Here is a 15,072-nt window from a genome sequence, read left to right as displayed (position 1 = left end):
TCTTATCCAGTGGACGGACCCGGACCGCTACCCGCACCGAAGACATTATTAATTAAGTCAGGAAGAAGAATGAAGGAGCCAGTTGTTCGACTTCGTTTTCATATTTCCAAAGAAACAACTACCTTCCTCGTGAATTTCAAGCCAATTATCACACCTGAGCAGCGTCCTCACTCGGCGCACTCTACAAGCGACCCGCTAATTGAAGTCATCATTGTGTTGCTTTCTGGGAGGATTAAATCAAAGCAAAAGATTCAGTCAGACTGTATATATGAACATGAATCTAAACAATATCAACAAAATGGTCACACGACATCGAAATAAATGACAAATGACAAAATATTTATATATGCTGCATTTGCAAATCAAGACAGCTAGAAAATTCTAACATTTGTAGGGGGTAAACCGATTATTCAAATGGACTGGAAAGTTGTGTAAGCTTTATGAAAAATACCCACCATCCGAAACATCTTTTGAAACAATATCACGTGGGGTTAAACGCATCTTCCGTGCAGTTATCATATGTACACAACACAAGTGCGGTCAATAATTTCGGAGAGAAAGCTGTTTTTCGAATCTGTCCTCGTAACGTGAACGTAGCACAATATTGATTTCCCATGATGCAGTGCGGTAGAGACCGGGCGCGGACATTCAAATAAAATATGGCAGAGCATTCTATAGTATTAAAACCAACATCAAACTCAGAGGGCACAGAAAATGCGTCCACTGACGACAACAAAGACGTTGGGGTAAAGAGGCGTCTGTCGTTTTCGTCGGAAAAAGATGTTAGTGCACTGGAAGAATCGAAAATGACTTGTTCAGTCTTAAGTTTACAAAGTGTTTCCGACGACTCGCCGAAGATCGCCGAGCAACTTTCATCAGAGCCCGTCAGCACATGTTTAAAGGAGAAATATGCTTTTAGAGGTAAAGGTGCCTCTCCTGAACAGCACAGAATGAGCGACGATGAAGACAAGGAAAATGCTGCTAAGCCCTCCACAGCCATCACTGAAGGTGGGTGAAACAACCATTACAGATCCGTATGTGTAAGGTATCTTAGTTCAGGCGTCAAACCGTGTGAAACAAGCTCGGGTGGTGAGCTCTGTTACCAGTGTGTCATCACGGCGGTGATTTGTATCACTATAAACCGCATATCTTTGGTTTTAGGTTGTTTGAGCAAATATTTTATACAGCTTTTTTTCTTTTTCAGGAAACGGCCTGCAACATATGATATTGTATCTATATTTTGTTTTATTTATGCTCCCTTTTAGTAAATAGTTTTTGCTCACTGCAACGCTAGAACGTTCTGTTTCTGGTCATAATAAAGGTGTTCCGTCCATCCATCTGTGTAGAAGACAAGACAAAACAGTAACTTTTGTAGTTAATGTAGAATGCTTCAGAGATGTGGACTGCATCTCACCAACAACAGCCTATAGGATTAATGTTTGCTTCTCTTCTATTAGATAGGTTACTGTTTTCTACAGAATCCTAAATGATACCCTTTAAAATTATGGGCTTAAATTTGTCTAAAAAAATAACTGCAAATGCACAGAGGGCGATCTACAAATATACCTTGAGTTGCACATGTGTTTTGCTATCCACAAATACAAATTTCCTTTTTGTAACTTTTGTTGTTTTTACAAATGTGTATTTATATATATATATATATATATATATATATATATATATATATATATAATTTTACATTTGTAAAACTTAAAATTCTGTTTGTGAATCATGACTCTGCATTTGTGTATCACCAATATTTTTGAGACATTCTTTCAGCAAATTCACACAGATCCACAAACAAATGGCTCGGGATTCACAAAGCACCATCCAGTGCTTTTGTGAAGCACTGTTGTTCACTGATGTATCTATGGCCCGGCTTAAGAGCGAGGAAGAAGATCGCTGATTAGCAGTAATGACATGGCTTGTTGGATGTGATAACATTTATGGATGGTGTTTGTTGCTTAAGATCTTAACCTGAACATTTTTGAAGAAATTTTGATGGGTGCCAACGGAGCTGCTGCCCGCTGAGAGACGGTGGCTGTTTGTTATGTTATATTGTATTAGGATCACAAATAACACAGGCTGGCATAAAGCTGTTATAATAGGTCAGCCATCTTGGCTCTGCCCTCATAAGCAGCATAGACATTTATATATATATGTCTATGATAAGCAGCATCAGCTGTGTGATTAGTTGCCATGGAAGACAGCCTGTGTAAGAAAGACAGGAGCCAACTGTCAAAAGTGCCATCACTTTGGTTATGTTCACACTGCAGGTCTTAATGCACAATTCTGATTTACTGCTCAAATCCCATTTTTTTTGTTTGGCTGTTCACATTAGGTCTTAAATGTCTATGGATTGCTGTGTGAACAGCTCACGCTCCTGAAGTGACCCGTATACGCAGTTGATCATTGATAACATCACGCCCATAGACCACGCCACTATGGCGTTTACCGAAGCGACCATGGGAACGGCCACTGGTACTGCAGGACTGTGTGGCTTCATGCTGAAAATAGTGATCTCTGAGCGGGTGACATCACAAAGGAGGTAGAAAATTCAGATGTCAATGATGGCTCTATGCGGAGCAATAACCACGACATCCGCACAGAGAAGTATTTAGATGCTGCATCGGAGACAGGAGTGGTGGGATCAGGATGTGGCTGTTTACATGGAGCAGGAATTCTTTCAGAACTTCAAAATACCTTTTCATCACATTTGTCAGCGCCTCTCCCCGAGACTTTCAAGAGGAGACACGTCGTTCAGGAGATCCATCTCCTTAAGAAAGCGAGTGGGAGTGGGGCTATATTGGGTAGCAACGAGGCGGGTTACCGCACCTTGGCCAACCTGTTTGGCATCACAAAGTCCTCCATTTGTGATATCGTGGCTCCCACCTATCCCCGCCTGTGGCACACTTTATTTTCTTTTTTCAATGAACTTTATTTGTCATTCATTTAAAAAACAGTGCAGCGCGGGTCAGAATGACGTCAAAGTCACATTAAATGCAACCTGGCTGTTCAGATTGAGGTCGCATTAAAAAGAAAGTAGCTGCGTATCCGATTCAGTACCATATTTAAAAGTGGCCTGATTCTGATTCGAAAATGTCAGATTCAATGCGACTTGTGCTGTTCACACTGTCAAAAGCAAATCCGATATGGGTCACATATGAGCGGAAAAAAACGGATTCGTGTCACTTGCAACTGCAGTGTGAACATAGCCTTATGACCCTGGGGTGTAATACTGATGCAGATACCTTGAACAAAGGGTCGCTGTTCGGAAAGTATAAGTGATATCTCAAAAATGATTGACTTTAGCGCCAGAAGGGACGGCAGAAGCCAGCGGTGTAATTTTTATTCTGCTCCTATGTACGTTTTTTTATGGCAGTTTTAAGATAAACCTTCACATTGATTTGATGAGGCGGCCTGTTTGTAATGGCCGGGCATGGGAGCTGGAGTGGTGGCTCAGAGGTGATTTGTGAGAAATCCGTGAGGCCAAGCACAATGAGGGTGACTTTGGGTGAAAGAGGACAATAATACCTAAGTTTTGCAGTAAAATCTGTCTAGGTGAGGCAGATATTTTGGAGGTGAGAGGTGTTTGTTCAAGTTTTTTGGTTATTGATCAAATTAGAGTGGAAGACAGTGAGAGGAGTTTGAGAGGCGTTTCTGATTTTTCCTAAAACATAAACTGCCATTGTGTTAAAGCTATACAATATATCAACAAACCCTTTTGTTCAGTTAAAGTTGAGTCTTTCCTGTCACGTTTTAACTTCGAATGATGTCTCTGTGATGCCGTATTGCTGAGTTATGAGGCCTCCAAAATAGTTACGTGCATTCTTCCTGAATTTCAATGCATTTTTCCATAGGGAAAATTCCCAGTTTTTCCCATTTTTCCAGAATTCCTTTCGACTAATGAGAGAGAAAATAATAGCACACTATTCCCGATCCTTGTGCACGCAGCAATGTGTTTTTTATGCCAGTCGGACCAACGGTGCGGGACTAGTAGCACGCCGAAATTTGTGACAGAAACGGGAAAATAAGAGTCCAACACAATAGTAATATGTGTGCCCTAATGCCTTCGCCATTGGCACCCATAATTAAGTTAGCAGCACAAGGCTCGCCTCAAAAATAAATAAACAAATAAAACAAACCTTTGTTTTTAATTCTAATTTATATGGAATGTTATTGTATCACGTGATGTTGTAAGCAACGCTGATGTCCCACTGTTGGTACCACATGATATGGATCCTCTGTTTGGTTTTTTTATCCCGGGGTGAGCGGTTCGGACACTTTGCTAACAGTGTCTCAAATTAAAGTGAAGCAGAATACAGCACCGTGTCAGTTTATGACTATGTCCAAAACATGTTGGAGAGGATTGTGCTTCATTTGTGAAACAAGCCGCAAATACCAAGGGAACAATAACAGCAGCCATGTCGGAGGGGTTGAGATGCTAAACCTTTTCCCTTCCAACTTTACAATGCTTTATTTTTCTTACCCACAGCTTCCCCCACACCACCATTGCTGCATCACCCTTTGCCCCAGCTGACTCGCCCAACCCAAATCTAAGATGTGTATTTTCATTGGTCTTGCAGGGTACACTTATATGAAAATCCATTCTTTTACAGCTTCCAGTGAGTTTCAGAAATGATTAATTGTCTCATTTTTCACGATGTAAACACTGAAAATGGCTTAAACAAACCTATAAATGTAGTGTTCAGTGTTACAGAGGGTTGAAATGGACCTTTTACACACCTGAAATAATCAGCAGTTCTTCTTAGGTAGAGGTTGTTGAAAGTTTCCTGCTGTGTAGGCATTATTCTATTCATTCAGTCAGTAAAATCACCAGTGTGGAGGAAGACCATTCTTATCAGTATCTTCGAGATAGGATAGTTATCTTGCAGAGTTAGAGTTTTTAGCATGAATGGCCTTTGGAGAGACATTAGAGCTATTCTCGTTGGCTGAGCATTGGCATTGAGGACTGTTAAATACATCTAATACTGTCTGAATTCAGTTTAAATTGATATTGGTCTATTCAATTGAAAAAGTATGCCACCTTTTAGCAGAGTGTGGCTCTGATAGGTATCAGTGATTTCCCACCATATGTCAAACTTTCATGTGTAGTTTATTGGTTTGGTGATTTTTATCAGAATACTTTAATCCTGGTCTTGCTAGATTAAATGAACATTTTACAAGCTCAAATCGAGCAAGACTGGTCCGCTGCTCACTCAAATTGTGCTATTCGGATTTTTGTACAGATAACACAGAAGAAGACATTTCTGGTCACGACTCCAATGTTACTGCCAGTCAACAGAACCCCAACGCAGAGGAAAAGGATGCTGAGGTGGTGAGAAGAGCACACGAGGAAGGCTGTGTGAACGTGGTCTTCCTTGGCACTGTAACTCAGGATGGCTGCTATCGTTTTGTCAGCGAGATCCTCAAGTGCATTCTCTACCAGAGGCAGCAGCTACCCATGACGTATGACCAGCTGGTCTACTCCCAGAAGAAAGAACAAGCTTCATTGCAGGTGAAATAAGTTCATGTTGAGTACGTCAGCCGTTCCCGAATGAGGAAATGTTGTGGATTTGAGATCAAACTAACAGTGTTTTGGTTTTGGTTTTTTCTTTAGGATAAGGACACAGTGAGTCGGAGGCCAGTGCAATCTAAAGGCATTGACTGGCGTAAATGTCAACAGACCCTTCAGGAGTTGGAGGAGGTGCTGCATCAGCTGGAGGTGCTTTTTTCGCTTAGCAGTGTTCCCCGCGTGTTACTGCTAATGGGAGGCTCCCTCATCGTCCCCAAAGAGATGTATGAGATCAACATGGAGGATCTGGTCCTGGCTGGTGGAGATCAGTGTCTGCGAGTGTCGTCTTGCTTGAGGCAACTCTTCCGCACACTCTTTGTTGCAGACCTCCTGTCTGACACCAGACCCGTTCGCTTGATGCCCACCACAGTCTTGGCACTGGCTCACAGGGAGTGCAGTGTGGGCTGGTTCCGCCCCAAACTACAATTTAAAGTCCCGACTCGAGTAAAGCACCAAATCATCGCTCTCTCCTCTGACCCCACCATCTGTAAAAAACCCAAAGCTGAGGCTTCAGACTGGCAGGATCATGTGTGGTTTCAGTCGCCCACGGCAATTAAGGGCTTCAGCAACTGACCCTAGAAGTTTTGCAGGGCACAGATTGATCTTTCAGCTCCCTCTTTGGAGCTCTCTGTAATGCAGGGAAATTTTAATTGAGGTTTGAGTGAATATTGAACTTTGAGAACTAAGCTGTACATATTTTAATGAATTTAGCTGCATGTATTCTTTTTTCCAGAGTATGTTGACTCAAACAATAGGGCCTTTTGACATCATTTTACATCAACATTGTGTTTTTATTGTTGATATTTATAAAAGGATTACTTTTCAGTCGTTTCTATCTACATTAAACACAACAACACACAAGACGAGTGCAATATATTTTTACTGAGCATAACTTGAATGGTTTCATGAATGGCATTCTTGTTAATGCAACACATCGATGCGCCAGCATCACCTGTGTACATGTTTACATTCATCAAAACCTGCGAATGATTTTTATTTAATGTTGCAAATCAAGCAATAAGATTAAGCATTCTGGGGTAGAAAGGATCAAAGCAACAGTGACTTGTATGTGCTGTGTGTGAAATGTCAATCATAATAACAATAATAAAAAGGGAAAAAAAACTAACGGAATTTGGTCTGACAGTACATTCAGGAGCTTAGAGCTTCTCCACTTTTTTAACGAACTGGATGATGTCGTTGGCCAGCAGCTGGGGCTCTTCAAAGGCAGCGAAGTGGCCACCGCGAGACATCAAAGTGTAGGAGTAGAGGTTTTGATATCGTATTTGTGCCCATGACTTGGGGCAATGCATCAGCTCCTGTGGGAAAGCAGCCACTCCTGTAGGAACAAATATTCCCGTCCTAAAATAAGAGACAAATCTCTATTAAAAGGACATCACACGACAGATTTAAGAAAGTTGTCAGATTTGCGGCATGAAGCCCAAAGTGGGCAGAACAAGCCCTTTGCTTCATACTTTGAGTCAATCCTTTTTTCAATGTTAGTACTGAGGTTTTCTTTGTAGAAGCGCATGGAGGAGACGATGGAGCCTGTGGTCCAGTAGATCATGACATTTGTCAACAGGTCATCCAGGCTGAATTTTCTGTACATAAGCAACAACTTTTATTAATTACAGATAACAAAAACTTCAAACTCGTTAACTATCTCCGTCCAAGAGCTTGAATAAAGGGTCATGTCCTCTTTTGGGTTTGCCTCCTGAATGAGTTTTTAGAAAAATGACAGTCCAGTTTAAGCCTGTATGATGACCAGCATGGATGCAGAGACAGTTGTGTGTGTACCTCTCCAGCCCCCCATCCATCAGATCTTTGTTCTTCTTATCAGTCCAGGTGGAGAACTTTTCCAGAATGTAGGCTGCCAAGCCTACAGGAGAGTCATTCACCCCACATCCTGCCAACACAAATGTACTAAGAGCTTAATTCACAAATATACATTCAACAATTGTTCTATGGATTGTAAAATTAAGACTCCTCATTTCTGAAAACCAGCAAGCTCGTCTTTGACCCGTCGTCTGTATGATCAGACAGCTTGTTGCCTTCTTCTCACCTACAGTGTCCGGTTTAGTGGCCTGAATGTGAAAGTAGCCGGTTTCCCTCAAGATTTCATAGACGTTCTTCTCAAAGAAAGGGAACAACCGGCGAACATCTTCTCGACTGAAGCCCACCAGGAAGGGCAGATAGGGACCAATGATCAAAGACAACAGCACTTTGAAACCCCTTGGTGACATACACATGTTTATGTGGAGACCTTTCACACAGCTGGAAAAGAAATGTGAAACAGTTACCTAAGATGATGACTCTTCGGACTCATCACTATAAATGCAAGATTGAATCGTGATTTCCTCAGTATAATGATCTTTTTCAGCCCCTTATCTCAGGAATTTGTATCGTCATTTGTTTCTTGTCACTGGCACACAGCGCGAGCATTATTCAACAGCTGAAGAATGACACAGTGTCTGCTTTTAAAAACAAGTTGGCAGTAGGACATTCCACTGCTCCAGTGAATTTTTCCTCAAGGGCTTGTTTTGCACTTACTCAGGCTTCATCTGCGCCATGTTCGTGGTGACAAGAGAGCCCCAGTCACCTCCTTGCAGATAGAAGTGGGAGAACCCCAAGCGCTCCATCAGTTTTAGGAAAATTCGGGCAGCAGCCAGACTGTTAAATCCTGGACAAATACAGAAGGACATTTGGAAATGACTGTAGTCCAAGCTGAGAGGCGTTTACATTTATTTAGAAAAATCTACCTTTTTTATGAGGGGCTTCCGAGAAGCCGTAGCCAGGGAGAGATGGGATTATGACCTCAAACGCAACGCTATCATGGTTTTGAGTCAGAAGTGGCAGGATCCTGTAGAACTCATAGAAGGAGCCTGGCCAGCCGTGAACAAGCATGAGAGGCAGAACCCTCTGATTCCCATTGGAAGGTGGGCGTATATGGATGAAGTGCACGTCCAGTCCTGCACCACAACAAAGGCAGAAAAACATGTGGGGCCATTCTTGGCCAACACTTAACGTGGACCTTTTTTAGTTTTTTTTTTTTTTTAAATCTATTTATTCTTTTAAAAAACCTATTTATTCCTCAAGGAACTTCACCTTCAATTTTGGTTTTGAAGTGTGGATATTTGTTAAGCACCGCCACCTGCTTTTTCCAGTCAAACTCATTCCTCCAATACGACACCACCTTCTTGAGATAAGTGGAGTTGAAGCCATACTGGAAGCCACTGTCTTCTAAAGGTTCGCTGTAGCGGGTTCTGTCAATGCGCTCATGGAGGTCCTGTTAGAAAAAAAAAAAAAGTGCTGACTGCCTCACATGACAGAATTAGAGACTTTCCATTGTCACATCTGAAAAGTAATCAATTTAGTTTAAACATCAAACCACCTCGATCTCTTTATCTGAGGTTTGCACTGTAAATGGATATATTTTATCATCCTCTGACTGTGGCTTTTCTCCTGATCCCCACCACCCTTCACCAAAAGGGATGGTTTTCGCCCTGCTCCTCCTGTGCACTGCATAAGCCAGTATTCCACCTGCTGCCACAGCAGAGCCGATTAGAAGCTGTTGTTGCACAACGTCCAGGCCAAAGAAAGTGTCCCTGCAGAGTGTGTGTGGGGGGGGGGGGGGGGGGGGGGGGGTACTAATTAGAAAAATCTCATTGTGTGCCATTACATCTGTTTAAGTCGCTCTAAAAGTTGAGTATGACTGGTAACAGACTTCTTACTTCAAAAGCTGGAGTCTCTGCATCGTGCTGTTCAAAGCAATGTGGGGGCTCACAGGTAACCTTTGACTCGCTCTAATAGGACAAAGGTTAGGAAAAGTTTAATCTCCTAAACAGTGCTTCGACAGCTTTTATTGCAGTGCGTTTAAACGTACCTTTGCTGAAACACTTCACGTGTCTGTTGGGTCTCGAAATGGTAGTTACAAACTCCCCCTCAGTCAGAACGAAAAATATAGGAGATCCAATCGGTAAATGGTGCAAAAGGTAAAAAAAAAAAAAAAGGGGGGGGGGGTATTTTCTGGGAATATGTTGCCGACGTTGGTGATTGGCTGTGAGACACGCCACTCACGCGTGCCGAGCCGCCGTGACGTTGCTTTTTTGTATAAAACTGCGTTGTCGAGTGTAGTGAACTCATTGTTCTTGTTGTTTTTGTCGTTTTGCGTCCGTAGTTTCACCCGCAAAACGATGCAGTGGAGTATCGTTTTCCCCCTTCTTGCGGCCGTTTTTGCCGTTGTGTCCAGTATTAGGGCAGGGGCCTTGGGAGACGCAGATATCAACGACGAACGGGTCAAAAATGCTCTGAACTTCGCCATGGTCGAACACAACAGACGCTCCAACGACATGTACCGCCACGATGTGGTAGAGGTGGTCAAGGCTCAGTCCCAGGTTGGTCCCGTTTTGAACTGTGAATGTCCCTGTATTGATTTAACAAGCGTGTTTCCTACTAAAATCAAAGAATGTCAAACGTGTGGTCAGTGCAGCGGCAGCCCTACCACCGTATCTAAAGTCGCCATAAAATGGCCAAACGTATGCCATTTTTATCCATATTTAGTTAAACATACCCGTTCATCTTGACTGGTTGGCGGTGGTTACGTAATAGTTTGGCCTTTTGAATACAAACATACAGTCAAGTCTTAGCCTGTTGAGGCAAATCCGCCCTGAAATTAAATAACATAAAAAGAAGCACTTATTTTGAGTCATTTCCAGCTCGGTCACCCCACCCAGACATAAAAGTCACACTCTGCCACACATATTTGACTTGAAGTCCACCAGAGTATCACTGTAGTGCCTTATTAGTGAATTGTGACATATTCTGCATTTCTGTGTGTCCCCTGCTTCTCCTTACAGGTGGTTGCTGGGACAAATTACGTCATAACTGTGAAACTGGTAAAGACAGGCTGCAGAAAGGACCCTGTCAACGAAGAGTGTGGCCTCCACTCAAGCCCGGTGAATGCACAGGTAAATGACCTTATAAAGAGGCTCAAACTTGAGCTCTTGGAAGAGAAATCCCCATGTATTTTGTTACTAGATCTAGTATTGAGCAGTCATACCATTGAGTTGTCTAATTGTAATATATGTCAATCAATATCTGTACGATTATTAATGTAATCTCAGTCCCATTAATTGTGTTCTGAATGTCTCTTTCAGCCTTACCAGTGCACATTTACTGTGTGGAGCCGCCCATGGTTGAATGATATCAGGCTGACGGACACGAAATGCTAGAAAGAAAACTTTGTGGAAAATCACCTGGATTGGCATGGTTTGCAGAATACATTTCTGCCTGAGTCAAATGTATTTTCCTGCAGATGAACCACACAGTGTTGCATCCCTTTTCCTTCTCTGTTAGTTCCCTGTAAGCTGAATAACATGTTTCAAACTTTACACTATGCAATAAAGAGATGTATTGTCTTTAGGAGGAGCAGCTCCTCTGTAATGCCTTTATAACTAATCAAGGCAAACGAGAGACCACCCTGTATCAAATATTTGATTAGCTTATTAAAACCTGCACAATTTCAAAATTAAAGTTGCTTGTGAGCTTTTATTAATGCATTCATGTCACATATGTAAAACCGGTATTCAAGTCAGCCACAGCTAAGTAAGGCAGGTCCTGAAGAGTCATCTGAAAGTGTGAGTCAACAACACATGACCTGACAAGTCATCAGAAATCCCACTGGTTTAATAATCTGACCAAAGAAGAAGTTGGCGGTCATCAAGGCCAGGAAGCTCCTCACACTGCATGGAGGGTTTCACCCCAGCTCCAGCACCCTGAGATACACTAAGCAGAAGGAGGGGTGCCAGGGGCTAGCGTTAGAGCCACTAACCAGGACGAAACGGCAAAGATCCGGAAATTCATGAGGAAGTTGGTCCTCAGTGTCTCAAACGGGTGGCAACACCCATTCCGAACCGACAGGGCTTTCCGTATAAGGTAATGTGCGTTACTCAACAGGTGAGTCCCTTCTTTCTGTTCATGCAATTTATATGTTTAACACATGCTTACAGATAAGCGTTATTAAAAACACAAAGTCTCGGCAACTGGAGGAGGACAAGCAGACCGTGGTGGTTTTCAATCACACACTCCAATGCCACTTGTTTCAACTTCCGGACATTTAATCCAGGAAAAAAGGCTTACAAACATGGACCGAAACGGCTCCATAACACGCACAAGAATCCAAAAGAAACGAAAGTTAACTAAAATAAAGCAAATAAACAGCATGAAGTGGTCAAAATTGGTTTTACGCATGCCTATGTGCGTCTGGCACAGGCGTCTTCGGGCTCTCCCACGTTGGTTTGTGGATGAAAGCTATATGTTCAGCTGTAATGTCATTTAAAAACAATATCTACATGAAATTTACTCCCAGGTGTGACCAGTTAGATCCTTAAGATATCAACAGGCTGTATAAAGCCTTGCGCAACGGCTGTGTTTGTGCCAAAAGCGCAAAGCCCATCCGCGCTTCCAAAAATTGTAGCAAGTACTCATATATCACGTGAATAACATGAATAAACGTTTTTACTGCATTTTGTTATGTTTTATACGTTCTATGCTGTCGTTTCTCTCCTATCCTATTGGCAAGGCAAGGCAGAGTGCTCGCAACTGTGTCCTGTGCAGTAGCTGTGATATCTGTAATTGCAATTATTACTTTTCCATATGATGACAGCGTGCAAAAGACTCATGGGCTCTGTGGAGAGCTCCGCTCCAGCTGGCTGCTGTGACAGGTCACTGACACTGTATTTCTGTTTAATCAGTTTCAGTCTCGCCAGAGTTACATTAATATCTGTATTTTGATATTTGAAATTTCAGGGGATTTTGATAATAGATTATCAAAGTTTGTTTGCGACGCTGTGTTGTTTGTGCGCCAAACTTTATGGCGTATTTGCGCCGGCATATCATTTGTGCAAAATGTTTTGGGTAAAACATAGGCTATTAAAAGGAACTGTCGGAATGGCTGTATGTTAAAAAAAAAAACATACCGCCATTCCGACCACAGGAGGAAAAAAGTGTCGGAATGACGGGACGTTTGATAAAAAAAATAAAAAATTAAGTGTCGGAATGGCAGCATGTAACCGTCTCAAACAGGTTAAACCCAGGGAGGGGGGAGGAGGAACAATCATGGAAGGATACACCTCTGCACTGGTGTGAAAGACGGTACAGAGGCACTAATAAAAAAAAAACTCAAGAGCTAGAGGTCGGGGTTTACTGGACCAGACACGACCCCAGGTGCTGTGTGAGCAAAGTGACCCCTGAGAAAGTCCAGCACACAGCAGCAGGTACGTGGAACACCGTAACTACAGAGGAAGGCAGCAGTGATACATGTAACATTAACTCTACCTGATAGAAAAATCAAGAAGGAACACCAGAAGCGCAATTCAAAAGCTTTTACTTTTGAAACCATGACAGGAAGTTGTCTATTTTAATGGACAAGCTCCACCAGTAAAATTCACCGATCGAGAGTATATAATTGACGAAGGCTGACCCGTTTTGTGTTGAGCAGCAGGTTAACTACAGACACGATACCCTGGTGTATCAGATCAACTCCGGTAGACATGAAAGTCCTAAACAAAGACGAGCTTCAGGTCGCTGAAGGCGTTCTGCTGAAGCGCTTACCGAAGAGTTATAAGGTAGAGTGCTGCACGAATAGCAAAAGTCACTGTCAGTCAGCAATTATATTCAGTTTAGTGTGTACCGTTAATGCAGCTATGAGAGCCTTGGTTTTTTTTTTTTTTGTTTGTTTTTAGATCTACGGTTTCCTGTATGGTATTAACAGGAATAAACCAAATACTCTGGAGGTTGTCGTCGATAAGTGGCCTGATTTTGAAGTTATCATTTGCAGACCTGACCCCCAGGTGCGTTCCCGCTGTGAAGTCCCTATTGGAAATCCCGTCACTCTTGTCAGATGGTTGTATATTTGTGAACCAGATTTTGCGTTACCTTCACAGAACAAGCGTGCCTTGGAGTTCATGAAAAAGGTGTCACTCTACAGCACTGACGAAGGAGTTTTAAGGAAAGTACTGAGACAAGAAGATGCAATGGACTGGAGCGCTTATTTCCTAGTTGGAGGTGAGTTCAGGGCGCTGATGTGAGAGCCTTTGTTCCAAATTTACGAATTCAATTTTAGGAACTATTAAAGTTGCCTTTTTTTTTAATTAAAATTTGTATTATTTTCATTATCATTCAAGCGAAATACCTCAACCACCTAATGAACTGAACTGTAGCGGGTCAATGATGGTGATAAAACAGTTGATATATAACCTTGACGACAGGATACGTTTAAAGCACTTCAGTGACAACATTTTTGAAAATCTTTATTGATCTATCGTAGTTTGACAAAAAAAAAAGATGAATAATAATTTCAAATATTCCAAAAATGGAAAGAAGTTATCTACATAGTTGAATATACAATCGCACCACTTAAATAGTTGCACATTTATCACATTTAAGAAAAACATTTGATTAATTTCTGCATTAAGCACTTCTGCGTTTTCAGGTTCATTTGGCTGCTGCTATCGTACTTTGTAACAGTATGAATCTGCTGTTTTTACATGTGACTCCACCATGTAGGATTTGACTTTTCCTATGCGCCCATGCTCAAAGAAGTGTCTTCAGAGAGACAAGTCAACAACAGAGACTATACCTTGTGCCGTCTTCTGTATTTGCCAGACGTCAGCTATCTGAACACGCCAGCTATTGACAGGTACTGTCTGAAAATTTAAAATGTCTTGAAAATACAATCAACACTTCAGGCTGCATTAAAACTTAAGACGGGGCGGGAAAAAAAAACTCAACTCTTTCTTTTTCTCCCTCCCAGTGAGCTTCAATCAAGGTTTTCGTCTCTTAGCCTCTCCGACGTCGACTTAATAAATAAAACCTGGAAGTTTGGAGGGAACAAGCAGGGTTACAATAACATTAGAAACCTAATCAGCAACTTCCCATCCTGCTGCATCGTGGACGTCCAGGGTCAGCCTGTGGCCTGGATGCTGGTGTATGACTACTGTGCCATGGGCCTATTGTACACTCTGCCAGAGCACAGACAAAAAGGCTACGCCAAAGTGCTGGTCAGCACCATGGCAAAGAAACTCCACGCTGAAGGCTACCCAGTTTATTGCTTCATAGAGAAGAACAACGCGGTGTCCTACAAACTCTTTAAAGACATGGGCTTCACTGAAGATGCCTCTTACCGGGCAGCATGGTTTGAGTTCAACTTCTGATCCTGTAAACACACCGTAGAGTTTATTAGGTAAACATCATTTTTGATCCCATTTTCTTAAAGGGTCACAATGTGATTGAGATGAAAATTGAGCCAAAGGTTCCCATTGGGTAGTGTATAATGTTACATTGCTGTGCATTTGTCATAGTCCACACATTTTATAAGCTCCTCAAGGCACTACACCAAACCTGGGCCATAAGATGCATTGACTGTATCAAAAAATAAAACGGTACCGTAAGGTTCTCGTGATATTTGGACCTGGGACACTAATGCAAACATCTGCATGGTT

The 15,072-nt window shown here is 42.2% G+C and overlaps 4 protein-coding genes across 4 annotated transcripts; 3 read left to right on the top strand and 1 right to left on the bottom strand.

The window, feature by feature from the left end:
• The first annotated feature begins 633 nt into the window (after positions 1 to 633).
• mad2l1bp (MAD2L1 binding protein) lies at positions 634 to 6,659 on the top strand. The gene is made up of 3 exons (XM_072391246.1): positions 634 to 1,008; positions 5,250 to 5,518; positions 5,621 to 6,659. The coding sequence occupies exons 1-3, from the start codon at positions 660 to 662 to the stop codon at positions 6,146 to 6,148; spliced, it is 1,146 nt and encodes a 381-aa protein (XP_072247347.1). The 5' UTR covers positions 634 to 659; the 3' UTR covers positions 6,149 to 6,659.
• ephx5 (epoxide hydrolase 5) lies at positions 6,438 to 9,549 on the bottom strand. The gene is made up of 10 exons (XM_072391245.1): positions 9,456 to 9,549; positions 9,304 to 9,375; positions 8,964 to 9,177; positions 8,678 to 8,858; positions 8,332 to 8,541; positions 8,123 to 8,252; positions 7,635 to 7,846; positions 7,370 to 7,478; positions 7,048 to 7,173; positions 6,438 to 6,934 (listed from the first exon to the last, which is right to left on the bottom strand). Exons 2-10 carry the CDS (start codon positions 9,324 to 9,326, stop codon positions 6,733 to 6,735), a joined length of 1,407 nt encoding a protein of 468 aa, XP_072247346.1. The 5' UTR covers positions 9,327 to 9,375; positions 9,456 to 9,549; the 3' UTR covers positions 6,438 to 6,732.
• A 132-nt stretch (positions 9,550 to 9,681) lies between these two features.
• On the top strand, positions 9,682 to 11,104 carry LOC140313220 (cystatin-like). Its single transcript, XM_072391244.1, has 3 exons — positions 9,682 to 9,966; positions 10,429 to 10,539; positions 10,729 to 11,104. The coding sequence occupies exons 1-3, from the start codon at positions 9,766 to 9,768 to the stop codon at positions 10,801 to 10,803; spliced, it is 387 nt and encodes a 128-aa protein (XP_072247345.1). The 5' UTR covers positions 9,682 to 9,765; the 3' UTR covers positions 10,804 to 11,104.
• Positions 11,105 to 13,030: 1,926 nt separating this feature from the next.
• On the top strand, positions 13,031 to 15,007 carry LOC140313216 (glycine N-acyltransferase-like protein 3). Its single transcript, XM_072391241.1, has 5 exons — positions 13,031 to 13,197; positions 13,315 to 13,422; positions 13,516 to 13,636; positions 14,138 to 14,270; positions 14,385 to 15,007. The coding sequence occupies exons 1-5, from the start codon at positions 13,123 to 13,125 to the stop codon at positions 14,782 to 14,784; spliced, it is 837 nt and encodes a 278-aa protein (XP_072247342.1). The 5' UTR covers positions 13,031 to 13,122; the 3' UTR covers positions 14,785 to 15,007.
• Positions 15,008 to 15,072: the final 65 nt, after the last annotated feature.

The sequence above is a fragment of the Leuresthes tenuis genome, unplaced genomic scaffold, assembly GCF_036924035.1.
Source record: "Leuresthes tenuis unplaced genomic scaffold, fLeuTen1.0.hap1 SCAF_8, whole genome shotgun sequence".
Classification (NCBI taxonomy): Eukaryota; Metazoa; Chordata; class Actinopteri; order Atheriniformes; family Atherinopsidae; genus Leuresthes; species Leuresthes tenuis.
This window is presented reverse-complemented; position numbering and strand designations above follow the sequence as displayed.

Excerpts from the sequence above, each read along its gene's own strand:
- mad2l1bp (XM_072391246.1), top strand. The coding sequence starts at position 660 with ATGGCAGAGCATTCTATAGTATTAAAACCAACATCAAACTCAGAGGGC. Across the intron at positions 1,009-5,249 it reads CTCCACAGCCATCACTGAAG|ATAACACAGAAGAAGACATT; the intron begins GTGGGTGAAACA and ends ATTTTTGTACAG. Across the intron at positions 5,519-5,620 it reads AAGAACAAGCTTCATTGCAG|GATAAGGACACAGTGAGTCG; the intron begins GTGAAATAAGTT and ends TTTTTTCTTTAG.
- ephx5 (XM_072391245.1), bottom strand. The coding sequence starts at position 9,326 with ATGCAGAGACTCCAGCTTTTGAA. Across the intron at positions 7,479-7,634 it reads CACTAAACCGGACACTGTAG|GATGTGGGGTGAATGACTCT; the intron begins GTGAGAAGAAGG and ends TTGTGTTGGCAG. Across the intron at positions 6,935-7,047 it reads GAAAAAAGGATTGACTCAAA|GACGGGAATATTTGTTCCTA; the intron begins GTATGAAGCAAA and ends CTCTTATTTTAG.
- LOC140313220 (XM_072391244.1), top strand. The coding sequence starts at position 9,766 with ATGCAGTGGAGTATCGTTTTCCCCCTTCTTGCGGCCGTTTTTGCCGTT. Across the intron at positions 9,967-10,428 it reads TGGTCAAGGCTCAGTCCCAG|GTGGTTGCTGGGACAAATTA; the intron begins GTTGGTCCCGTT and ends TTCTCCTTACAG. Across the intron at positions 10,540-10,728 it reads CAAGCCCGGTGAATGCACAG|CCTTACCAGTGCACATTTAC; the intron begins GTAAATGACCTT and ends TGTCTCTTTCAG.
- LOC140313216 (XM_072391241.1), top strand. The coding sequence starts at position 13,123 with ATGAAAGTCCTAAACAAAGACGAGCTTCAGGTCGCTGAAGGCGTTCTG. Across the intron at positions 13,198-13,314 it reads GCTTACCGAAGAGTTATAAG|ATCTACGGTTTCCTGTATGG; the intron begins GTAGAGTGCTGC and ends GTTTGTTTTTAG. Across the intron at positions 13,637-14,137 it reads CGCTTATTTCCTAGTTGGAG|GATTTGACTTTTCCTATGCG; the intron begins GTGAGTTCAGGG and ends TCCACCATGTAG.